Genomic DNA, 25966 nt, shown 5'->3' with positions numbered 1-25966 from the left:
AACAAATCTTAAAACTGCTTCAAAGGCGAGGGGCTCAGGATATTTATGGGATAAAGCTGAGGCATAGGAAGCGTGGAGAGAGGTGACTGGAGATAAGAACAAGGTGAGGTGATCATCATTCTGCGCAAGCGCAACTATGTTACAGGCTTTTACATGGGACACATGTTCAGAGAATGGTGGTGCCAGCATGTTTTGAGGGTGAGTTTTGGATCCTCTGATGTCAACAGGTCACCTATTGGACAGCCTAATGGGAAGGTCAGTGGTCCTAACCAGTCTTAACCTACCTGAGCTTGAACTGGAGACACAGGTGATTCTAAGTTTCTAAAAAAACAACTTAGGCAAACATCTTATTGTTTAGGCTACATGATGCTTGGAGGACATGCAAGTTTTTGTAAAAACAAAGTGAGTTTGATCAATGAAGGCAGGTTACAGTTTATTATTTATTAACGGCTAATTGATGACTGCCCTTGATTTCAATACCTTCTCTTATGCACATGAAACACGGAAGGATATAGTTTTTCAAAGGCATAAGTACAAAGAACTATAGAAGTTTGGAACAAAAAAACAGAGTGGCAAAAGTTCATCTCAGTATTTTTATGCTAGCATTTGCCTATTTTAAGAGTAATAAATTCAAGAGAATGAAAAGACAAGCTACAGATTTGGAGAAAATATTTGCAAAAGACACATCTGATAAAGGACTGTTATCTAAAATATACAAAGAACTCTTAAAACTCAATTTTAAAAAATGAACAATCTGATTGAATAATGGGCAAAAGATCTGAAAAGACACCTCACCAAAGAAGATGTACAAATGGCAAATAAGCATATGATGATATGTCATTAAGGAAATGCAAATTAAAACTGCGAAGAGTTACCACTATATACCCATTAGAATGGCCCAAATCCAAAATACTGGACACACCAAACACTGGTGAAGATGTGGAGCAATAAGAACCCTGAGTCATTCCTGGTGGGAATGCAAAATGGTACAGCCACTTTGGAAGACAGTTTGGCCATTTCTTACAGAAGTAAACACACTCTTATCATACAGTTCAGCAATTGCACTCCTTGGTATTTATTCAAGTGAATTGAAAACTTATGTCTGTACAAAAACCCACACACAGACGTTTATAATAACTTTATTCATAACTGCTAAAACTTGGAAGCAACCAAGATATTCTTCAGTAAGTGAACAAATAAATAAACTGTGGTACATTCAGACAATGGAATGTTATCCAGAGCTAAAAAGAAATGAGTCATCAAGCCATGAAAAGACATGGAGGAACCCTAAATGCATATTACTAAGTGAAAGAAGCCAATCTGAAAAGGCTACACACTGTATGATTCCAACTGAATGATATTTTGGAAAAGGCAAAACCATGAAGATAGTAAAAATATCAGTGGTTGCCAGGGGTCAGTGGGGAGAGAAGGATAAATACACAGGCGAGGCACAGATGATTTTGGAGATCCTGGAACTGCTCTGTATGGTACGATAATGGTGGATACATGTCATTATATGTTCGTCAAAACCCATAGAGTGTATACCATCAAAGTGAACCCTAATATAAACTATGGACTTGGGGTGATTATGATGTGTCAATGTAGGTTCATCAATTCTTACAACTAAACCATGTAAGCTAAACTAAATCTTGTCATGCTAGTTTTATGACTTTAAAACTCCTTAATAAATTAATGTTTGTGTTCAGGGCTTTGAAGACTTGTTCTCAGTGGACTAGTATTCCGAAAAAGTCTTGCACATGTTTTCTTTGTATAATAAAAGATGCTGGGGGAAAAAAACCCCTGTAAAATATGGAAGGTTGCTTTGTGGGTCAGTGAAAGCCAGTTCTAAGCTGCTGAGGGGGGGTTTGGGCACAACTACATTTTGGTAAACATTTTTGGCTTGTGAACTAATTCATGGTGCCCACCCTGTTTATCTGCTTGGGCCCTTACAAATCTTTGCCCCTTGGAAAAGGTTGCAGCTGCTCTGCAGATGAAACGTGTCCTTAAAATTCTTCCTTGTCCCCTGCCCACCAGTCATAATGACTCCATGAAGCCTCTTTGGTAAAGGGAAAGAGGCTATGAATAAAAAATTCTGTTTTGAATAATTGAAACAATTGGTGCAGAATATAGTACAATTTGATGTCTTTTGTGAAGGTGTTTGGGGATGGGGCTTTATATCCTATTATGTTGTGGGGTTTTTTGGGGCAGCTAATTAATTTATTTAAATGACACTTTACCTAAATTTTTAAAATTTACATTATATTTTATATTGCAAGAACTTCAAATACAGCTCTTTTCAATAAATCTACAATTATGTGGTCTTTACCCAAAGGGAGCTCTTATAAAAGCATATAAGGAAATCCCTCTTTTCTACCAAATCACAGCTAGTCATTCTCTGTCCCCTGTGTCAATCAAAGGTTCATTTCTTCTGCCTTTAGCTAAGAGAAGCTTACAAGAGGGTGAACTCATTTTTGTCTTAGAAAAAAAATCTGTATTTTAGATCCTGTAACACTTAAACAGGGTTAAAGATCTGTTTAAAGACATCATCACTTTGTTTATAGCATTACAAATTTGGAATAGAAGTAAAGTATAAATTTTAAGCTGATGAGGGTATTTGTGTAGGGGAAAAAGGAATCAAGTCCTGGCATACTAGTTTTCTTCTTTTTCCTCTCCCTTGAATAGCAAGAATATTGAGAATTCATGCAAAGTTCCAAACCAAGTTCCCATAGCAGCACTTAAATAATGTCTGTACACCATTTCCAATTAGAACTAGTTTGTAATACAACGCACTTTATGCCTTTATAATACGAGTTACTTCAGTGATTTTAATTTTTTGTGTCGATTATCGTCGCTACGGAAACAATCTCTTGCTAAGAAAGACTTCGTCTTCACACATTTAAGCAAAATCCAAAAATGGATTTAAAGATCCTAGACTGCTTGTTTTATTTATTTATTTGTATTTAATTATTCAAATTCAGGACATTTCTTGAGTACGTATAGACATTACTTTCGCAGAGAATTCCAGTTTCTTATGCCTTCAAGTTATTTTTTAACATTTCTGCCTAAAAGAAATCCTGGTTAAAATATCCCTTCCAGTGTTGCTTTTTCCTTTGCGGGAGTGGGGGAGGGAGGACTGGTGGTGTTTGCTTTCTGTTAGAAAAGAGCCCCAGCGCTTTCCACCTTGACTCCGGGGCTCTAACTTCGCCTTCAGGCAAACCAGGATTCTGGAATTAGCGCGCTCTGGAGCAGTGAGACTTTTCGGTCCTCGCGGGCTGCCGTAGTCATGGAAAGCAATGATTGGCTGAGACAGAAAAGCGCCGCCGCCTCGGCGATTTCAGTTTCGGTTTCGCCTGGTTGGTCGACGGAGGCCGGGCTTGTGGGGTGCCCGGAGTCGGGGTGCCGATCCCGGCCGCGAGGTGAGCCACGCGGCCGCGCGGGCAGTCCGAGACCTCAGTGTTCCGTCGTCCCGGGCAGGGTTAGTGAGCAGCATCCCCGGGCCGGGCCGGGCCTGCAGCCCCTGGAGGGCCCGGGAGCGAACGCGGACTCCGGAGCCTGCGGGTGGCGGGTCCCCGCGCTCACGCTCGGTCCTCGGCGCCTGTCGTGCCCGGGAGATCTGGGACCTCCGGCGCCGGGCTTCCCGAGCTCGGTCCTGAGAACTCCACCCCGAGGGCAGCCTAGATCGCTCGGGGAGGAAAGGCATCGGCCGGGCCCCACGAGATGACTTCCGAGACCGCTCATGGTGGTAGAAGTACGCTGGGAAGCCCGACATGAGCCCGGGGATTCGGCGGGAAAGCGCACCCGAACACAGGGCCAGGCTTCACCTGGAATTGCCTGGCCTCCGCTGCATCGGGGTGGCTGCGCCTGACTCCCAGGAATTAAGGGCTGGACTAGCCCACCTTCTCGAGTTGTCAGGTTGGGGATGCCCACAGTTGCATGGTGTTAAGTCCTGTTACCACGGCTTTTGTGAGCAGGCATGTGCGCGCGCGGTCAGCCCGTATTTTCGTTTAAGGTGTCTAGAACTGGGATGATGCAGATAATCTTGAGAGTGATTTGGTGTGTCCTTTCCCTACCCCTTATTAATACAAGACGGTTATAGAAGAATTGGAAATACAGAAACGTTTAGTGAAGAAAATAACGTTCATGGCACCCTTCCGCCTACCGTCTCTGTTCTGGGCTAGTTTGTATTTGAGCTAAGGCTGTACCCATTTTATCACTTAACAGTATATTTAGTTTTTCACTTTCACTTAGAAATCATTCCTAAATATAATTTCTAATTTTGTGTTTTCTTTTGATTGGCTACCTAAATCATCATTGTGTAGGTCCTATCCATTATTTAACCATTTCCCGGCTGTGGGGCATTTAGGGTGTTTGTGAATTTTTGCTTCATTTTAGTATTCCAGGTAATACTTTGATAAACATTTTTTAAAAAAAATATTTCAGATGATTAACTGGATTGATTCTGAGGAGTGAAGTTATTAGAATAGATGCTGTGATCTTGTGGGGTCTTTTTTAGGTCTTCCTACACATGGCCGTATTGTTTGCCCAAAAAGTTTTAGTAGTTTTCACCATTCACGTTTGTGCCTTTTTCACCAAAAGTAATTCTTTTCTAGGATATCAGCTGGCAGGGTTGAGCCTCTTTGGATTTTTTTTTTTTTTTAATATAGTGGTATGTGGCAATTCAACTTGCTTGAATTTTGTGCAGGACTCTTCAGAGGATGTTATTGTGTGTGTGTATTTGTATTTCTGGAGTTACTGCATAGGCCCTGACTGAATGTTAGAGCAGGATGATCCCTTAAGCGGTCGTCTGGCATAACTCCTTTATTTTGCAGATGAGGAACCTGGGGCCTGAGAGGTGAAATGATGAGTTATCCAAGGCACACAGCTAATTAAGTAGCAGAGCTGGGATTAGAACTCAGGGTCCCCGCATCCCAAGTGAGTACTCTTTATGCTGCAACAGGTGGTCTCTCACTGAACTGTGACATTTTTAGTATTAGAATTTTAAAAGATGTTTAAATCACCTGGATTATTCAACAGTTTTTTTTTTTTATTGAAGTGTAGTTGACTTACAATATTGTGTTAGTTTCAGGTGTACAGCAAAAGTGATTCAGCTATGTATATATAATTTGTATCTATATATAATATGTATATATATATATATATATTTTCATATTCTACGGTTTCAGATTTGGGCCAGGTAACAGAGATTCTAATCATCTGAGTGATCTATAGCACTGAAAAATGGGAAAAGTGACGTTTTCATAGTCAGGACTAGAAATTCATTATTTGGAATGGCAATCCTGTCAAGATTTTTTTTGACAGTTGTTTTCATATTCTTTATATGTTGGAATAAAATATCTAATAAGTTATGATTTATACTCTGTCATGTGCTTAGAACTTAGCTGTTGGTTCTCATTTGTTAACCCTTGAAGGTTTTTTTAAAACTCCTTGTTGCCTTAAGATCAGAGAACAACGGTTTTAGGGCTTATAACAGAGTTTCTCAACCTCAGCAGACATCTGGGGGCAGATCATCCTTTGTTGTGGAGGACCGCTGTCCTGTGCTTTGTAGAGTGTTAAGCCCGAATCCCTGGCCTCTACCTACTAGATATCAGTGGCACCACTCTCCGCAGTCAAGAGAATCCAAAATGTCTTCAGACATTTCTGAATGTCCCTGAGGGTGGGGTTTAAAATTGCTGCTGGCGGAGAACCACGTGCTTATGGAAATTATTTGGGGAACTTTATACAACATAACTTACAGTGCTCCTTACCTAGAGAGTCTGACTGGCAGTTGGCTTCAGGAATCTGCATTTAACAAGCCGTCTGTGTTGATTTGGGTGCAGCTGGTTCTTGGACAACACAGAAACATTTCTGTTTTCTCCATCTTTCTTTAATTTGGTGGTCAGTAATAGAGATATGACTAGGTTATAACTGTTTACATGCATGGATGTAAACATAGCTGGGAGAGGAGGGGTAGGGACAGGGCTTTTCCCTGGCACTGCCCTTAAGTGCTGCTTCCTCAGGCCTGGGCAGTGTGCTTAGGTACCAGGGTTACTAAATGAGTAACACATTTTCCTTGTCCCCGAGAAGCTTAGAACCCAGTGTGGGAGACTGGTCAGCAAACAGGAAAACTGCAAAACAGCCCGCCAAGGGCAATGACTGCGAGTGGAGAGGGGTGCTCTGGGTGCGCCAAGGGCCAACTCAGCGTGCTTCCTGGGAGAGAGGGGACGAAGGTAGCCCCCTGTGGGTGGGGAGGAGGGATTGGTCTGAAGCCTTCGGAAGAGGGCAGCGTATCCGCTGTCTCGGAAGGTAGATCCATAGAGAGCTGTGTTTCTCCGCGTCTGATGCCCTCTCTGACAATGATGTGTTCGTCTACAGCTGCGTTTACTTGGGTTGTAGTATTGGGTTTCATTGCAGTTTTTTTCCTTTTCAATTTTTTTCACCCTAAACTGTAAATACTTCAAGAGTAGGTGAACATTTACAGTGAACATTGCCAGGAAACAAGGATTTGCATGTCTCCTTGTATATTTCTTTCGGTTTGACCATGTTTAAGTATCGTCACAGGCTAATTTACAGTACTTTGTCACTTTCCGTGTTTTCCCCCCAGTACTGCTACTCTCCAAATAGATCTCTCGCTGTCTCTATGGCCATTCCCCAGGTTTAACACCTATTCAAAAGGGCAGCTGTACCTCTGAAAGGGCTTCGGCTTTGGGGTCAAGCCTTAGTTCTGCTCACCGCCTCACAGGGTTGCTATGTGAATTGCTGAGGAATCTAGTGTGGCCTGACACATAGTGGATGAATAAAATTTGGTTCTTTTTTCCTCCCCATTCTTCTAATTAAAAAAATCTCTGCAAGGCAGTAGGCAGATGTTCTTGTACCAGACCTCTCAGTAGCTTCTGCCAGAAAATATACTGCTTTTGATTTAATAGCCATTTATGAAAATAGGTCATTTAAAAGCCTGAGTAGGAGTCAGGGAAGGGAGAGGAGGCCTAGAGGGTGATTATGGCTTTAATTTTGAAGAGAAGTTTTATCAAGGTGACCCTGAAGCAAGAAAGCCTTTTTCCTCTTATACGTTTATGGTTCAAGAGGCTTTTTTCTTCCTTCAGAAACAGAACTATTCCTTCTGCCTCATTCAATTTAAAATATGAAAAATTAAAGTTACGTGAGCCAAGTCATGGGAAAAATTGTGGTGTCGAGACCAATTGACTCATACAAAATGGATTTATGGGTGAGTCATTAAGTAACAGGGAGTACCACGGAAGCCTAATGAAGACGAATGTAAAAGATACGCTCTCCTAAAGTGATGGATAAAATGTGTTTGAAGCAACCATCCTCTTTCCAAATAACTTAAAACAAATGTTTTTCAAGAGATTTAGCACAATGTCAATGTTCTAGGGAGTAAATGAGAAGCTTGGTGCTAGTCTCTCCTTTCACGTGGCTTCCAGTCTTTTGAGGGAGAAAAGACTCCTATTTAAAAAAAGTAAAGCATATAAAAGAGAGTAAATAGTGACAGGTAACCAAATGGGAAACTGACGCCAGAACTGAGAGAGGGCCTGTCTCCAGTCTGCAGTCATGCACGTCTCTGCTTCAGACCTTCCCAGGGTCCCCATCACTGACACAAGTATCTCCCGTGCGTGCCAGTTCATAGGCGTCTCCTACGCTTTTGCAAACAGATTCTGGGTCCTGCCCCAGAACTACCGAATCAGGATCTCCAAGTGATGCAGATGATTCACTTTTGGGAAACTGGCCTAGAGGCTCAGGGCTGCGCGCTCTCAGCCTGACTTGCTCTGACCCCGTGATGGTGGCCCTGCTCCCTTCTGCAGCTACTTCTTGTGCTCCTGGCCTAGGTAACATTTGCCCCTCAAACCCAAACACTGTCTAATACCTTTGCTAAGATTTCTCTCCTTTTAGGCTGGTGGACTCCTTTTCCTCCATACTCAGCTCAGGTTCACCTCCTGAAATCTTTCTTTGATCTCCAAGGCCTGGTCTAAGCCACTCTTCCGTATGTGCTGTTCTCTGCATCATTTTATCCAAATGCATACAGCTTTTTAAAAACTTTGCCATTTGTATGTTTCTGTCCCCTTTGGAGTGTGAACTCTGAGGGCCCAAGGCCATGTCTTATTGGTGTTACATCCCCAGCCTAAGTACCTGACAGGTAGATGCTGCATAAAAATTTGAAGCGTTGAACGCCTTCAGGAAGAGATTGATGTTAATTGGGGTAGAGGTGAGACTTAATGGCAGAGCCATGATCTTTGATGAGTTTAGAAGAAGAATATGTCCATGCCTTTTTAAAGGTGAGGAAAGATAGTATTAGTAACATTTTAAAAATAACTAATATCATCAGTTAAGCAACTATCAGTCTAGGTTTGTATTCTTTTATCTGTCTTTAACTTTTTTCTTTTTTCTAAAAAATGGAAAATTTTATTTGAGCCAAATTTGAGGATCCTAACCCAGGAAGAGCATCTCAGAAACTTTCAGAACTGTTCTCTGTCATTAACTTTTTTTTAAAACATGTTTATTGCAGTATAATTGCTTCACAATGGTGTGTTAGTTTCTGCTTTATAACAAAGTGAACAGCTATACATATACATATATCCCCACATCTCCTCCCTCTTGTGTCTCCCTCCCACCCTCCCTATCCTACCCCTCTAGGTGGTGCTTTGTGATCTCCCTGTGCTATGCAGCTGCTTCCCACTAGCTAACTATTTTACATTTGGTAGTGTATATATGTCCATGCCACTTTCTCACTTCGTCCCAGCTTACGCTTCCCCCTCCCCGTGTCATCGAGTCCATTCTCTATGTCTGCGTCTTAATTCCTGTTCTGCCCCTAGGTTCTTCAGAACCAATTTTTTTTTTTACATTCCATATATATGTGTTAGCATACAGTATTTGTTTTTCTCTTTCTGACTTAACTTCACTCTGTATGACAGTCTCTAGGTCCATCCACCTCAATACAAATAACTCAATTTCATTTCTTTTTATTGCTGAGTAATATTCCTTTGTATATATGTGCCACATCTTCTTTATCCATTCATCTGTCGATGGACACTTAGGTTGCTTCCATGTCCTGGCTATTGTAAGTAAAGCTGCAGTGAACATTGTGGTACGTGACTCTTTTTTGAATTATGGTTTTCTCAGGGTATATGCCCAGTAGTGGCATTGCTGGGTCGTATGGTAGTTCTATTTTTAGTTTTTTAAGGACCCTCCATACCATTCTCCATAGTGGCTGTATCAGTTTACATTCCCACCAGCAGTGCAACAGGCTTCCCTTTTCTCCACACCCTCTCCAGCATTTATTGTTTGTAGATTTTTTGATGATGGCCATTCTGACCGGTGTGAGGTAATTCCGCATTGTAGTTTTGATTTACATTTCTCTAGTGATTACTGACGTTGAGCATCCTTTCATGTGTTTGTTGGCAATCTGTATATCTTCTTTGCAGAAATTTTCTTGCAGGGCGTGTCCATATACATAATTGTTAAACAAATGAAAAGCCAATAATCTAGAATTCTAGTTTATCCAAACTGCTGAATCTGCATGGATTTACGTTGAGAAAATCTCCAAACAATGATCTTAAACCTGAATTCAGATTGTGGAGTGGGTGGACTTGGAGTGAAATAAGCAGTGCTATTTACGGAAGAATGTTTTGTGAAAGTTTTGATTGAAAACAAAACAAGAAAATTGATTTTTTAAAAAAATTTGTTTATTTACTTTTGGCTGTGTTTGGTCTTTCGTTGCTGCATGCGGGTTTTTTCTAGTTGCGGCGAGTGGGGGCCACTCTTCGCTGTGGTGCACAGGCTTCTCATTGTGGTGGCTTCTCTTGTTGCAGTGTGTGGGCTCTAGGTGTGTGGGCTTTAGTAGTTGTGGCATGCGGGCTCAGTAGTTGTGGTTTTCAGGCTCTAGAGTGCAGGCTCAGTAGTTGTGGTGCACGGGCTTAGTTGCTCTGCAGCATGTGGGATCTTCCCAGACCAGGGCTCGAGCCCGTGTACCCTGCATTGGCAGGCGGATTCTCAACTACTGCGCCACCAGGGAAGCCCCACAACTTGAGTTCTTGAGGAGAGTCCTTCAAGTATTGTATTCATACTAATTTTTAAATGTGAATGTTTATATGGCTACTAAATAAAATTGATGCTGAATTTGACTGAAACAGAATAATTAATTTCCAAAGTTTTTACTTAAGTAACAGTTACATTTTGTTACGTTTGTTTACCAAAGTATTTTGAGATAGAGAACTTACAAAACAGGATGAGTTTTGAAAGGAGTGATGGGTAGCTATGTATGTCTGTGATTGATTTGGGTGTGTAATGCTCTTTCCCTATTTTAGATTCCTATTATACTTGATTTTTAAGATTTTTTCTTTGTTATAGAGAGTGTGTATCTGCTATAATTATAATATACATAATATAATAAAAATATTTGGCTACATTAGCAGCTTTCAGGAGGCTGCATAAAGGTGTGATTAAGACATGGGCTGCCCATCTACTTACTGGCTATGTTACCTTGACCAGGATGTTTAGCCTTTTCTGTGTCTAGTCATCTGTAAAATGAGGTTAAAACAATAACTACCTCAGTGAGCTCTAAGTGGATTAATACATGTAAAGTGCTTACATAAGTGCCGGCCTGTAGTACTCTCAAATATTGGCTCTCAGTTATGATTATTATTCTTTCTGGAGATACTGTTTTGGCATATAGAATTTACAATCAGCTGTTGTAAATACCATATAAACATTATGTAAACAGTGGCTTTAAAACATGCCTGATTGGAACTTGAATGTTGATCCCCTCAGATTTGGGGGCACGTAATTTCATCCTTCTGGGCCTTTAATTTCATCAGCACAATGGGGATATGAAGACCTTCTTCCCAGGGTTCTTGTAAAGATTAAACTTGATAGTATTTCTAGGGATCTTAGTAGAGCGCTCAGCATGAAGTGAGCATTGGGTAAGTGGTGGTGGTGGTCATGGTGGTCGTGAGTATGTTGACTGCGGACACAGTGGTGACAAGTGGTTAAGAACAGGGGCTCTGGAATCACAGGCTCTTCTGTGGTGAGGCTGTGTCTGAGGATTCTTGTGGGCCTAACCAGGTAACGTGTGTCAAACGCTTAGCTTAGTATCTGGCTCCAGGTAAGAACTGGAATCATGTTAGCTGCCGTGCTATGGGTGTGGTGGTGGAGTAGTGTTGGCTCTTTGCATGTGGTCCTTTGACACTTGATTTCCTATAAATACATTAAGGGCTTCCAGGCTTTTTTGTTGAATAATTAACTTTTGTCTTTACCTTTATTGCTCCCTTTCAGATTTCTGATCAGGATCGTTAAAATGAGTCTGCGGAAGCAAACACCCAGTGACTTCCTGAAGCAAATCATCGGACGACCAGTTGTGGTAAAATTAAATTCTGGAGTGGATTACCGAGGTAAGATTTCCATGCTTCATCCTTACTGGTGTTCACTAAAGAAGTAAAGGTGACTTAACTGCTTTTTATTAACCTCTTTGAAGTGCCCAGTAGACCAAAAAAGCATTGGTTGTCAACAGTTTCTATACCCTTTTCTTTTTCTACCTCTGAGATGGTTCATTTTAGAGACAACTCTGACAGCAGAGTGTGTGCCTCTGACTTGCATGATCTGGGGCTCCTGTCTCCTGTCTTTGCTTTGAGATGGGTGTGCCTGCATCCCCTGGTGATAGCCAGGCTTGAATAACCAGATAATAAAGAACTCCTTGGCCCAGCAGCATTTGTTTTTGTGGAAGCAGTCAAGATTGGCAAGCAACGGGAGGGACCTTCAAGATGGCAGAGGAGTAAGACGTGCAGATCACCTTCCTCCCCACAAATACATCAAAAATACCTCTACATGTGGAACAACTCCTACAGAACACCTACTGAATGCTGGCAGAAGACCTCAGACTTCCCAAAAGGCAAGAAACTCCCCATGTACCTGGCCGAGTGTCTGACAGGGTCTTGGTGCTCCGGCCAGGTGTCAGACCTGAGCCTCTGAGGTGGGAGAGCCGAGTTCAGGATATTGGACTGCCAGAGACCTCCTGGCCCCATGTACTGTCAAACAGCGAAAGCTGTCCCAGAGATCCCCATCTCAACGCTAAGACCCAGCTCCACGCAACAGCCAGCAAGCTACAGTGCTGGACACCCTATGACAAACAATTAGCAAACCAGGAACACAACCCCACCCATTAGCAGAGAGGCTGCCTAAAATCATAATAAGTTCACACACACCCCAAAGCACACCACCAGATGCGGACCTGCCCAACAGAAAGAAAAAATCCAGCCTCATCCACCAGAACACAGGCACAGGCACCAGTCCCCTCCACCAAGAAGACTACACAACCCACTGAACCAACCTTAGCCACTGGGGGCAGACACCAAAAACAATGGGAAATACGGACCTGCAGGCTGCAGTTAAGCAAAATGAGAAGACAGAGAAATACACAGCAGATGAAGGAGCAAGGTAAAACTCCACCAGACCAAACAAATGAAGAGGAAATAGGCAATCTACCTGAAATAGAATTCAGAGTAATGATAGTAAAGATGATCCAAAATCTTAGAACTAGAATGGAGAAAATGCAAGAAACATTTACCAAGGATCTAGAAAAACTAAAGAGGAAACAGACAGTGATGAACAACACAGTAAATGAAGTTAAAAATTCTCTCGAAGGAATCAATAGCAGAATAACTGAGGCAGAAGAACAGATAAGTGATGCGGAAGATATAATAGTGGAAATAACTACTGCAGAGCAGAATAAAGAAAAAAGAATGAAAAGAATTGAGGACAGTCTCAGAGACCTCTGGGACAATGTTAAACACACCAACATTCGAATTATAGGGGTCCTAGAAGAAGAAGAGAAAAAAAAAGGGACTGAGAAAATATTTGAACAGATTATAGTTGAAAACTTCCCTAATATGGGAAAGGAAACAGATAATCAAGTCCAGGAAGGGCAGAGAGTCCCATACAGGATAAATCCAAGGAGAAACACACCAAGACACATAAAATCAAACTATCAAAAATTAAATACAAGCAAAAAATATTAAAAGCAGCAGGGGAAAAACAACAAATAACATACAAGGGAATCCCCATAAGGTTAACAGCTGATCTTTCAGCAGAAACTCTGCAAGCCAGAAGGGAGTGGCAGGACATATTTAAAGGGATGAAAGGGAAAAAAATACAAACAAGATTACTCTACCCAGCGAGGATCTCATTCAGATTCGAAGGAGAAATTAAAACCTTTACAGACAAGCAAAAGCTAAGAGAATTTAGCACCACCAAACCAGCTTTACAACAAATGCTAAAGGAACTTCTCTAGGCAGGAAACACAAGAGACGGAAAAGACCTACAATAACAAACCCCAAACAGTTAAGAAAATGGTAATAGGAACATACATATTGAAAAGTAGCTTAAATGTAAATGGATTAAATGCTCTAACCAAAAGGCACAGACTGGCTGAATGGATACAAAAACAAAACTCATATACATTCTGTCTACAAGAGACCCACTTCAGACCTAGGAACACATACAGACTGAAAGTGAGAAGGTGGAAAAAGATATTCTATGCAAATGGAAATCAAAAGAAAGCTGGGGCTTCCCTGGTGGTGCAGTGGTAGAGAGTCCGCCTGCCGAGGCAGGGGATGCGGGTTCATGTCCCGGTTCGGGAAGATCCCACATGCCGTGGAGCAGCTGGGCCCGTGAGCCATGGCCGCTGAGCCTGCGCGTCCAGAGCCTGTGCTGTGCAACGGGAGAGGCCACAACGGTGAGAGGCCCGCGTACCAGAAAAAAAAAATGCTAGAGTAGCAATTCTCATATCAGATAAAATAGACTTTAAAATAAAGACTATTACAAGGGACAAGGACACTACATACTGATCAAGGGATCATCCAAGAAGAATATATAACAATTGCAAATCTTTATGCACCCAACATAGGAGCACCTCAATATATAAGGCAAATGCTAACAGTCATAAAAGGGGAAATCGACAGGAATGCAATCATAGTAGGGGACTCTAAAACCCCACTTTCACCAATGGACAGATCATCCAAAATGAAAACAAATGAGGAAACACAAGCTTTAAATGACACATTAAACAAGGTGGACATAATTGATATTTATAGGACATTCCATCCAAAACAACACAATACACTTTCTTCTCAAGTGCTCATGGAATGTTCTCCAGTATAGATCATACCTTGGGTCACAAATGAAGCCTTGGTAAATTTAAGAAAACTGAAATTGTATCAGGTATCTTTTCTGACCACAATGCTATGAGACTAGATATCAATTACAGGGAAAGAATGTGTAAGAAATATGAACAATTGGAGGCTAAACAGTACACTACTAAATACCCAAGAGACCACAGAAGAAATCAAAGAGGGAATCAGCAAATACCTAGAAACAAATGACAGTGAAAACACAATGATCCAAAACCTATGGGAAGCAGCAAAACAGTTCTAAGAGGGAAGTTTATAGCAATACAGTCCTACCTGAAGAAACAGGAATCATCTCAAGTAAACAACCTAACCTCACACCTAAAGCAATTAGAGAAAGAAGAACAAAAAAACCCTAAAATTAGCAGAAGGAAAGAAACCATAAAGATCAGATGAGAAATAAATGAAAAAAAATGAAGGAAACAATAGCAAAGATCTATAAAACTAAAAGCTGGTTCTTTGAGAAGATAAGCAAAATTGATAAACCATTAGCCAGACTCATCAAGAAAAAAAGGGAAAAGACTCAAATCAATAGAATCAGAAATGAAAAAGGAAAAGTAAGAACAGACACTGCAGAAATATAAAGGATCATGAGAGATTACTACAAGCAATTATATGCCAATAAAATGGACAACCTGGAAGAAATGGACAAATGCTTAGAAAAGCACAACCTTCTGAGACTGAACCAGGAAGAAATAGAAAATATAAACAGACCCATCACAAGCACTCAAATTTAGACTGTGATTAAAAATCTTCCAACAAACAAAAACCCAGGACCAGATGGCTTCACAGGCGAATTCTATCAAGCATTTAGAGAAGAGCTAACACCTAACCTTCTCAAACTCTTCCAAAATATAGCAGAGTGAGGAGCACTTCCAAACTCATTCTATGAGGCCACCATCCCCCTGATACCAAAACCAGACAAAGATGTCACAAAGAAAGAAAATACAGGCCAATATCACTGATGAACATAGATGTAAATATCCTCAACAAATGCAAGCAAACAGAATCTAACAGCACATTAAAAGGATCATACACCATGATCAAGTGGGGTTTATCCTAGGGATGCGAGGATTCTTCAGTATACGCAAATCAATCAATGTGATAAACCATATTAACAAATTGAAGGAGAAAAATCATATGGTTATCTCAATAGATGCAGAAAAATCTTTCGACAAAATTCAACACATTTATGATAAAAACCCACCAGAAAGTAGGTATAGAGGGAACTTACCTCAACATAATAAAGGCCATATGTGACAAACCCACAGCCAACATTGTTCTCAATGGTGAAAAACTGAAACCATTTCCACTAAGATCAGGAACAAGACAAGGTTGCCCACTCTCACCACTATTATTCAACTTAGTGTTGGAAGTTTTAGCCACAGCAATCAGAGAAGAAAAAGAAATAAAAGGAATCCAAATCGGCAAAGAAGAAGTAAAGCTGTCACTCTTTGCAGATGACATGATACTGTACATAGAGAATCCTAAAGACTACCAGAAAACTACTAGAGCTAATCAATGAATTTGGTAAAGTTGCAGGATACTAAATTAATGCACAGAAATCTCTTGCATTCCTATACATAAATAATGAAAAGTCTGAAAGAGAAATTAAGGAAACACTCCCATTTACCACTGCAACAAAAAGAATAAAATACCTAGGAATTAACCTACCTAAGGAGACAAAAGACCTGTATGCAGAAAACTGTAAGACACTGATGGAAGAAATTAGACAGTTGGAGAGATGTACCATATACTTTAATTGGAAGAAATAACATTGTGAAAATGACTATACTACCCAAAGCAATCTACAGATTCAATGCATTCCCTATCACCCTACCAATGGCATTTTTCACAGAACTAGAACAAAAATTTCACAATTTGTGTGGAAACACAAAATATCCCAAATAGCCAAAGCAATCTTGAGAAAGATAAATGGAGCTGGTGGAATCAGGCTCCCTGACTTCAGACTATACTACAAAGCTACAGTAATCAAGACAGTATGGTACTGGCACAAAAACAGAAATATAGATCAGTGGAACAGGATAGAAAGCCCAGAGGTAAACCCACACACATATGGTCACCTTATTTTTGATAAAGGAGGCGAGAATATACAATGCAGAAAAGACTGCCTCTTCAATAAGTGGTGCTGGGAAAACTGGACAGCTACATGTAAAAGAATGAAATTAGAACACTCCCTAACACCATACACAAAAATAAACTCAGAATGGATTAAAGTCCTAAATGTAAGGCCAGACACTATCAAACTCTTAGAGGAAAACATAGGCAGAACACTCTGTGACATAAATCACAGCAAGATCCCTTTTGACCCACGTCCTAGAGAAATTAAAATAAAAACAAAAATAAAGAAAGGGGACCTAATGAAACTTAAAAGCTTTTGCACAGCCAAGGAAGCCATAAACAAGAGAAAAAGACAACCCTCAGAATGGGAGAAAATATTTGCAAACGAAGCAACTGACAAAGAACTAATCTCCAAAATATAGAAGAAGCACATGCAGCTCAATATCAAAAAAACAAACAACCCAATCCAAAAGTGGGCAGAAGACCTAAACAGGCATTTCTGCAAAGAAGATATACAGATTGCCAACAAACTCATGAAAGAAATCTCAACATCATTAATCATTAGAGAAATGCAAATCAAAACTACAATGCGGAATTACCTCACACCGGTCAGAATGGCCATCATCAAAAAATCTACAAAGAATAAATGCTGTAGAGGGTGTGGAGAAAAGGGAACCCTCTTGCACTGTTGGTAGGAATGTAAATTGATACAGCCACTATGGAGAACAGTATGGAGGTTCCTCAAAAAACTAAAAATAGAACTACCATATGACCCAGCAATGCCACTACTGGGCATATACCCTGAGACAACCATAATTCAGAAAGAGACATGTACCAAAATGTTCATAGCAGCCCTATTTACAATAGCCCGGAGATGGAAACAACCTAAGTGTCCATCATCGGATGAATGGATAAAGAAGATGTGGCACATATATACAATGGAATATTACTCAGCCATAAAAAGAAATGAAATTGAGCTATTTGTATTGAGGTGGATGGACCTAGAGACTGTCATACAGAGTGAAGTTAAGTCAGAAAGAGAAAAACAAATACTGTATGCTAACACATACATATGGGATCTAAAAAAAAAAAAATGGTTCTGAAGAACCTAAGGGTAAGGCAGGAATTAAGATGCAGACGTAGAGAATGTTTGAGGCCATGGGGAGGGTGAAAGGTAAGCTGGGACGAAGTGAGAGAGTGGCATGCACATATATACACTACCAAATGTAAAATAGATAGCTAGTGGGAAGCACAGGGAGATCAGCTTGGTGCTTTGTGACCACCTAGAGGGGTGGGATAGGGAGGGTGAGAGGGATACCCAAGAGGGAGGAGAAATGGGGATATATGCATATGTATAGCTGATTCACTTTGTTATACAGCAGAAACTAACACACCATTGTAAAGCAGTTATACTCTAATAAAGGTGTTAAAAAATAGATTGACAAGTAACTGTTTAGATAGTATCATTTTTCAGTGTAAACTTCTCACTCATATAATATGTGGGGTATCCAAAGACACCTTTCTCGTCTTGTAGTAAATGAAATGCTCTTTTTAAGAGGCTTGACACTACTGAAACTAACTTTGTGTAAGGAATGGTATCCAATTCCATTTTTTTGAAGTAACTAAATTCCTAATCTTCCAAAATTAAGATATGTTAAATTACTGGGAATATTTCACAGGTATGGATAACTAATTGATTAGCATAGTTTTAAAGCCTTTTTTGGCCTCTTTCCTGAATAATTCTTGGTCTCTTTCCTGAGTAATGATCGAAATCTCTTGAGGTTTTTCCACTTTCCACATGTGCAAACTTAATTTTATTGAGCGCTTACTGTGGGTCCAGTGTGCATGAATCACTTTAATTTTCATTTCCTCTTCACACAAATCCTTTGAGATCTCTGTTGATTATCTCCACCTAGTAAGGGAGGAGCTAGGACTCAAACTCAAGCTTGATTCAAAAGCGTTGCTAAAAAAATACTCTGCTTTTTATGTACTGCTTTAGTTTCTTGACATTAATAATGTAGCTCCAGTTTAATTTGATTTTTACAGTGGAATCAATGGTTTTATACTGAATACTGAGATATTATAACATCTCTGTGTGCCGCTTCTCACCCCTGGACTTTTGATGGGCCCAGAGGAGGTCATAGATTCGTAGAGAATATCCAGCAGCTGATTAGGGTCGCGACATGTGTTCAGTATCTTCTCAGTACCCCCTTCATTGAGGAGATCCACCAGCCTACTCTTTAGGGGAAAATTTTATATTTTTAAAGGAAATATATATATATATATATATATATATATATATATATATATATATATATATATATATATTTAAGAAATTTCAAAGCAAATAATGGAGAAAAGTATATAGAAGAAAGGTAAATCTTCCCCAAATTCTACCATCCAGAGATAATCACCCTTACCCATTTAGATCTGTCTCTATATAAGCATAATTTTACATACGTGGGATCAATTGTACATGCATTCTGATTTTTTTTTAACATTAAAGAAATGCATTCAGTTCTCTGACAACATGGAGCGTTTAATGGCTACATAGGAATACCATGAGTGGATGGACCACAGTTTTGTTTTTGTTTTTAACCAGTGTCCTATTAATGGACATTTAGGTGTTTCCCAATCTTTTTTCTATTGTAAATGACTGCTCCTTTAACATGTATTTTAAGCACTTGTCCAAGTGTCTCTTTATAATAGATTCTTGGGGTACAGTTTCAGAGTCAAAGAGGGTGCAGGTGGCCCTCCATCAGGGCAGGTGGCTCATTCATCTCTACGTTCTCATCAACCCTTGTGTTAGCCTTTAATGTCAACTTCTCCATTCTAATTGGCAACAAGTAATATCTCATTTAATTTAAATTTCTTTGTTTACTAGTAAGTTTGAACAACCTTTCACATGGGTAGTAGTAACCCTAATTTTTCTCCATTTATGATTGTCTGGCCATGGCTTGTATACTATTAAAGCAAAACGTTGTACACTATTGAGAGCATACTATAAAGAATGTGGTTAAATAAAAACAAACAAACAAGGAAACAACCCAGTTCTCTGTAGCAATTTCCCTTCAAGTTTGAAGAAACTTGTTTTCTGTTATTCATTGTAATTTAATCCCTTAGAGAAGGGAGGGGGTTATAATCCCAACCTCCAAGAACCTTTTTCTTTAAAAAACCTTTGCTATGAGAATATTTTTATTAGAAGGGAACATTTCATTTTTAAATGCTTTTAATTAATTTTCAAACATTTGCATATCATGTCTCAGAAGTTTCTTGCTCATTTATGATTGTGGTTTAGATATAAAGTAATACAGCAGGAATGAAACTAAAGTTGTAGCTTCAGCTTTCTTTTGATAGGAAATAATTATTATTAATTATTCACAGTGCATTCTGATGCTTCGAAAGTTTGCAGCTTCTAGCAGAATTTTGTTAGATTACTGTCTTGCGCTCTCATTACACACACACAATTTTGAAAAGAAACTTTTGTTGAGAGGATAATGGGGGCAGAGGCAGGGAGTGAGAAGCATATTAATGAAGTTGAGACTACATGGGGCTATCGACTTGGTTAATTGAATCACATTTGTAGTATTTGTTTTTACTTAAGTTGTCTATCTAGAAAATACCACTTGAAGTTAGAGGCTCAGAGTTAATCGTTTACCTATCTTCGTCTTTTTTTAAAAAGGATCATCAGGTCCAATTTTGCAAAATTGATACCATCTTAACACAATTAAAAAGGTTCACTTGAACAGTTTCCTCGAAAGCTGCCTGGGATGTTTACTGTTTTTCTTATTAGTGTGGATCTGCAAATATTCTAACTGGAACAGCGCAGAGAGGGATGTGCTATAAAGCACTATGGTGCCCGTGTTCTCAAGCTGTTCCTCACTGGGAGTCACAGCTTTAAGATGTTCTTTCAGGAGCACCTGCTGTCACCTCTTTTCCATTATTCTGACGGATTGTGGAGCCTTCCTCTTAACCTTGGAGTACATTCATCTGCTGCAGGAGATGTTGTGAAAGAACGAGATCAATCTGCCAGACCCGCATTTCACTTAGTGGCCAAAGTCAGAAATGCCACTGGGCGTGAGGAGTCACGGCTAGTGATCATCTGTTCCTGCACAATCGCCCACTCCTGTCTTTAGCTCTCAAAGCATGGTGTCGCACTTGGAATATTCTTACCGTGTTACTTCTGCGAAGGCTTTAAAAGTTGCCCCTTTTGCCACACATGCCACGAGGGAGGCGGCAGCCCATTGTTTTCCCTGCCAGCCGTGGGTGCAGGACGGCCTTCATGCTGTACGCCTTAGCCTTTCATTCAGACGGGCAGAGAGCAAAGACTTTTTTGTGCTTCGCTCTACTGAATTTCATTTACGGTGTGAGTTTTTGTATTAAACATGTAAGAGCTAATGAGTAAAGAGATTGTCAGCTCTAAGATATACCCTTAGTCATTTTCAACTCTTTGCTTTGTATGTCTTCTCTTTGTCTGAATCCATCTCCAGGGGTCCTGGCTTGCCTGGATGGCTATATGAATATAGCCTTGGAGCAGACAGAGGAGTATGTAAATGGACAGCTGAAGAATAAGTACGGGGATGCATTTATCCGAGGAAACAACGGTAATAGCCCTTCACTCTACAGTTACACAGCATCCAAAATAGGATCACCACATGTTTTCTAGATAACTTAAAAGTTCAGTTTTAGTTTTGCTTTGTTTTTAAATTCTTACTACATCTCAGATCTTCAGTGTGGCTAGTTCTTTTTCGGATGCTTCATGGCATTTTGGACCTAGAAATTCTCTTCTTCCTTCCCTTTGCTGATGATGAATTGAGGGGCCTTGGTACACTGACCCAGAGCTCTGTTCTTGAATACAGTGTGTTATATTCCCCCAACACAGCCTCTCACACTGGCGGTTGGTGCTCTGAGCATGGCCACGATTTCCCTGCTGCCTTTGGTTTACATCATTTGGCAGTTAGCTTGTCTTGTTTCTCTATTAAGCATTCAAATGCTTTTTTCTGTGGGAGATTTGTATCCTTTAGTTTGGCAAAAATGACAAAAGAGGAAATACGGTTCTGAAGTTACCCAGCTTTTTTAACAACTTACTATTGCTATGATTATTATAGTTACTTTCAAGTACATGGTTTAAAAACACATTATCAGTAAAGTCATATTTGAATTTTGGGGTGGGGGGGAAAGACATCAAAACTGTGGGAATTATCCCTTGATTCATCCCCACTTTTTGGTCCCATTCCCCAAATGGAGCTCTGTGACTCCTGATTCTGGGTTTTTTATTGATGTGTATTCTTTAGTTCTGGATAACTTCTTCAACCCCCATAACACTTGGATCTCTTTGCTGTGAACTAAACATCCTAACTTTTATTGTAGTTATTCTATCTCCTGTCCTTACAGTACCATATTGCTTCACATTATATCTTCATTTTATTTTATTAAAAATTGTTTTATTAAAGTATAGTTGATTTACAGTGTTGTATTAGTTTCCAGTGTACAGCAGTGATTCAATCATATATGTGTGCATATATAACTGAATATATATATTCTTTTCAGATTCTTTTCCATTATAGTTTATTGTAAGATACTGAATATAGTTCCTTGTACTATACAGTAGGACCTTGTTGTTTATCTATTTTATATATAGTAGTTTATATCTGCTAATCCCAAACTCCTAATTTATTCCTCCCCCCACTTCCTCTTTGGTAACCATAAGTTGGTTTTCTTTGTCTGTGAGTCTATTTCTGCTTTGTAAATAAGTTCATCTGTATCATTTTTTTAGATTCCACCTATAAGCGGTATCATATGATATTAGTCTTTCTCTGTCTGACTTATTTCACTTAGTATGATAATCTCTAGGTCCATCTGTGTTGCTGCAAATGGCATTATTTTATTCTTTTTTTATGGCTGAGTAATACTCCATTGTATATATGTACCACATTTTCTTTATCCATTCCTCTGTCAGTGGACACCAAGGTTGCTTCTATGTCTTGGCTACTGTAAATAGTGCCGCTGTGAACATTGGGGTCATATCATATCTTTATATATATACCTTTTTAGTCCTTCCAATGTGTAGAATTTCTTTTCCTATTTTTAATACTGTGTTTATTTGACTCTTTCCATTTACTAAGAAATGTTAATGATCTTTCCCCATCTCAATACAGCTGATAACAACAGTCAGCTAGCTGCAGGTTCTGTGAGAGGTGATAGGATGCATCCTGTCATGTACAGACTACATCTTGGACTTGGCCAGTTTCCTAGGGATGTTTTTACTGTCATTCTGATGCTTTCCTTTATATAACCTTTTCCATGGGGTAGTCGGTGGTAGTTAGTTATCTTTAGGCTCCATAATTCACATCCTCGGCTCTTAAAGAGGATCCTGGCTTATTTGATTGATCTTTGCTATGTCCTTTGATCAGGATATCTCTTAATGTTCACTTTGCACAAACCTGTCAGAGTCTGAGTAGGCGTGTGGGGTAGGAGGGGAGGTACACCTCTGGTGAAAGCTTGCCTCTAGTGACCAAGACATTAGATGTGGTCTGATTCTCACGTACTACATATTCAGTATACCCTGAAGAGTTCACGTGGGTGGTCACGAGAGGACTAGCTGAGCAAAACTTCGGATAAACCAAAGGGTGATACTTTACAGGGAACTCAGAATAAGACAAAACAACAAACTCCTCAGCTCTTGTTTATCCTGATGCAATTAAAAAAGTAAACAGGAAGTTTAGTGATTATATCGAGGAGATGGATGAAAATATTTATTTTTTATTCTTTATTTTGAATCTGAAGTCTGGCCTGGTAGATTTACTAATTTATTTTAACCACAATCATAATTGTTATCCCTAGAATTATAAAACATTTGAAGATTCCAGAGACTTTCACATACATTTTATTTTATCCCCTTGGTTGCGATTTGCAAATCCAGTCAGATGTATAGCTAAGATCAGAACACAGTCCTCTAAGACATCAAACCCAGGTCTAGAGTCATAAAATTAGTCTTATAATAGTTCTAGAATTTATTGTGTGGTTTGAAAATTCCTTTGAAATATGCAGAGGTGTCAGACTAAAATCTGCTTGCTTTTAAAACTTGTTATGATACTTAGAAAAGTTTTTTTCAATTTGTTCATTTTTTCTTTTCAGTGTTGTACATAAGTACACAGAAGAGGAGGATGTGAAGACACCGAGAGTACCATACTTTTCACACTCAGATATGTTTTTTATTAAGTTTTTTGGTTCTTCTGTCATATAATTTGTCCTATTTTGTCATAGTTGGTGATTTTTCACTGACACGTGAGTGAGATAAATGTATAAATTGTGGATTTAATTGTAAAGAGTTCTTTCATATTTAAGTTGTAGTCATTTTCTTATACCTCTGTCAGTGAGCAGAAAGCAAAAAGAATTTTCAAAAAAGAGAAAATCTTTTTCTCCCTACATGATTTGTAACTGAAGTCTCAAACAACACCATTTGATTTGCCTGCTTTGCTTGTGGGACTGACTGAAATGATGGACGTTAGGACAATTAAAACATTTGTAGAGACGGCTTCCTCTCTCCTGCTCTGTTCGCCGTACAAAATGCTTGAGGGAAAATGTTCCACGAGGCATCCAGTTTCAGTCTCAGGCTGAAAAGGGTCCCAGAGACCAGATGCTTAGCCTCTGTTTCCATTATGTCGATAGGAAATAGAATTGGGCATCTAACCGTGGCACTTCCACAAAAGGAGTGGGAATCCGAATTGAGCTGGGGGAGAGATTCTAAAGGTTCCAACATTGCTAGGTGTAGGTGTAAACGTTCCTTTTAAGCCAAGTCTGTGCGCACTCATCTTGCATCTCCCCCGGCCGGTTCACGCGGTGGGTTTTCTTGCTCCCTTTCTGGAGCCCAGGCATCGACACCGTCCTCTCACTTTGTGACCACGGTGGAAAGCGAGGCCTGGCGTTTGTAAACTCATTCAGGTTCCAGTTGCTCCTCTGTGACTGGAAGAATTTCTCTGCGCTCTGGCTTAGGAAGGGGCTCCCGGGAAGCCTTTCTCTCCAGTCCCAGCTGGGTTTGATGTGACCTCATTCAGGAGCAGTGTGCAAGCATCCACGTTGCCTGGCCCGAGGCAGCCTCTCTGCGTCACGTGGCTCCTGCCGAGAGGGTTTCCCACTCTCTTCATGACGTTTCCACAGCCCTGCTGTATTCCCTGAACGGTTCACGCTTTCTCTTGGAACAACAACTATATGTGGGCACTGCGGTTGAACGAACACCAGACAATTGTGTGACCGTCGTGGTGGCCTTCCTGCTCCGCCCCTCCCCCGCCCCTCCCCCTTCTAAGCAGCAGTCCTGTTCCAGGAGCGCCGTGTGAGTTTCAGCAGTTTCCTGGTTGAAGGAGGTGCGGGCAGGCTGGGGAAGGAGGGGCGGGAAGGGGCGGTGACGGGTCTGGAGGGGCACGTGTGGTATTTTGTCTGGTTTTAGCTTAAAGAGCACAGAGTAATTGGAAACAATTATTTTTTAATGAATAACTTAGGAAAGGTGAACAGAAACATTTCACAAGGTATTACTGCACACCAAAAATAAAACTATGCTTCAATAATTTATCACTCCTTGACGGGGGCTTGAAAAGGGTCCAGTCTGTAAGTACAGATCACCCATTTGCTCTTTTATAAATGACTTCTTCTAAGGGGAAAATGGATGTCCCTCCAAGTGGAACATACATGCTCTCATTTGTTTTGTAGACTATGGGGCTGCCAGGTTACTGCATCCCTTCATTTACTCACATCAGCCGCTTCTAAAAGCAATTCCATTGTTATCTCCCACCAATCTGTAGCATCCTGTTTTTACTAACTTTTTCCCTGACCTCCCTTTCGGTATGTGTCTTTATTTTCCCCTTGCTGTCTCTCTGTTCTAATATCTGTACGGTGGAGTAGTGTTTTCAACCATGGAACTACTTTTAATCATGATCAACTTTGGGAAATGCTACCATTTTTATGGTAATAAAGGACTGTATTATTCACTTGTACCGATGCAAGTTGTCCCCTATGTATACCTTCACATAGTAGAACCGTGAAACAAAGTATAAAAGCTAAAATTACTTTTTTTCTTAACTGGAGTCTCCTAGAGGTCAGTGAATGATTTCCAGTTGTATCGTAGCAAAGACATTTGTTCTGGGTTGAAGAATTTTTCACTTGAGTAAATACATTTTTCCCTGTCTCTCTGCCCCCAAACTCTGGCCACCAGACTCTGTCTCTTGGGCTGTGACAAAACAGTGTTTAGCGAGAAACAGAAAATTGTGCTTGATCTTTTTTTTTTTTTTTTAGACTATCTGACTTCATGTTCTGTTTTGGTCTTCTGAGCTGTTCCTTGGTTAATCTTCCAACAAGTCGAATTGATTCTTACTTCAAAACTGTTTATCCCAAAACAGAGCTGTTGACAAGTACAAATACAGATGGCAGACATGTGCTGTGATTTCCACATTCACATCTCAGCATTCAGGAGGGGAATGCTATTGAGAGATGGTTTACATCTTCAGCTTTTTTATTCAGGGCGATGTGGAGTGCATGCTGGGAGTGCTTCATTACGTGACAAATAGTCAGTGTTTAAGGGATTTCCGTAAGGTCTGAGAACTCAGCGGCAATGACTTGCGTGTATGGTTTGTCACCTGGGAGGCTATAATAATCTACTTTATAAGAATAAAAGTGATCTCTGGGGGGAAACATTGTCTTCG

General features: G+C 40.1%; 1 protein-coding gene across 4 annotated transcripts; it reads left to right on the top strand.

Annotated features, from left to right (window-relative positions):
- The first annotated feature begins 3308 nt into the window (after positions 1–3308).
- On the top strand, positions 3309–23806 carry LSM6 (LSM6 homolog, U6 small nuclear RNA and mRNA degradation associated). Of its 4 annotated transcripts, none has more exons than XM_082602730.1 (4): positions 3309–3416; positions 11284–11399; positions 20762–20875; positions 23409–23806. In XM_082602730.1, exons 2-4 carry the CDS (start codon positions 11306–11308, stop codon positions 23441–23443), a joined length of 243 nt encoding a protein of 80 aa, XP_082458856.1. In that variant the 5' UTR covers positions 3309–3416; positions 11284–11305; the 3' UTR covers positions 23444–23806. The 4 variants fall into 4 exon arrangements, with proteins under 4 accessions (XP_082458856.1, XP_082458858.1, XP_082458859.1 ...); XM_082602732.1 differs by having other exon boundaries at positions 3382–3475; XM_082602733.1 differs by lacking the exon at positions 3309–3416 and adding an exon at positions 3541–3748.
- Positions 23807–25966: the final 2160 nt, after the last annotated feature.

This window comes from Mesoplodon mirus (assembly GCF_964341445.2).
Source record: "Mesoplodon mirus genome assembly, chromosome: 2".
NCBI lineage: Eukaryota > Metazoa > Chordata > Mammalia > Artiodactyla > Ziphiidae > Mesoplodon > Mesoplodon mirus.
The sequence above is the reverse complement of the archived record's forward strand: the minus strand, read 5'-3'. Positions and strand labels throughout refer to the sequence as shown.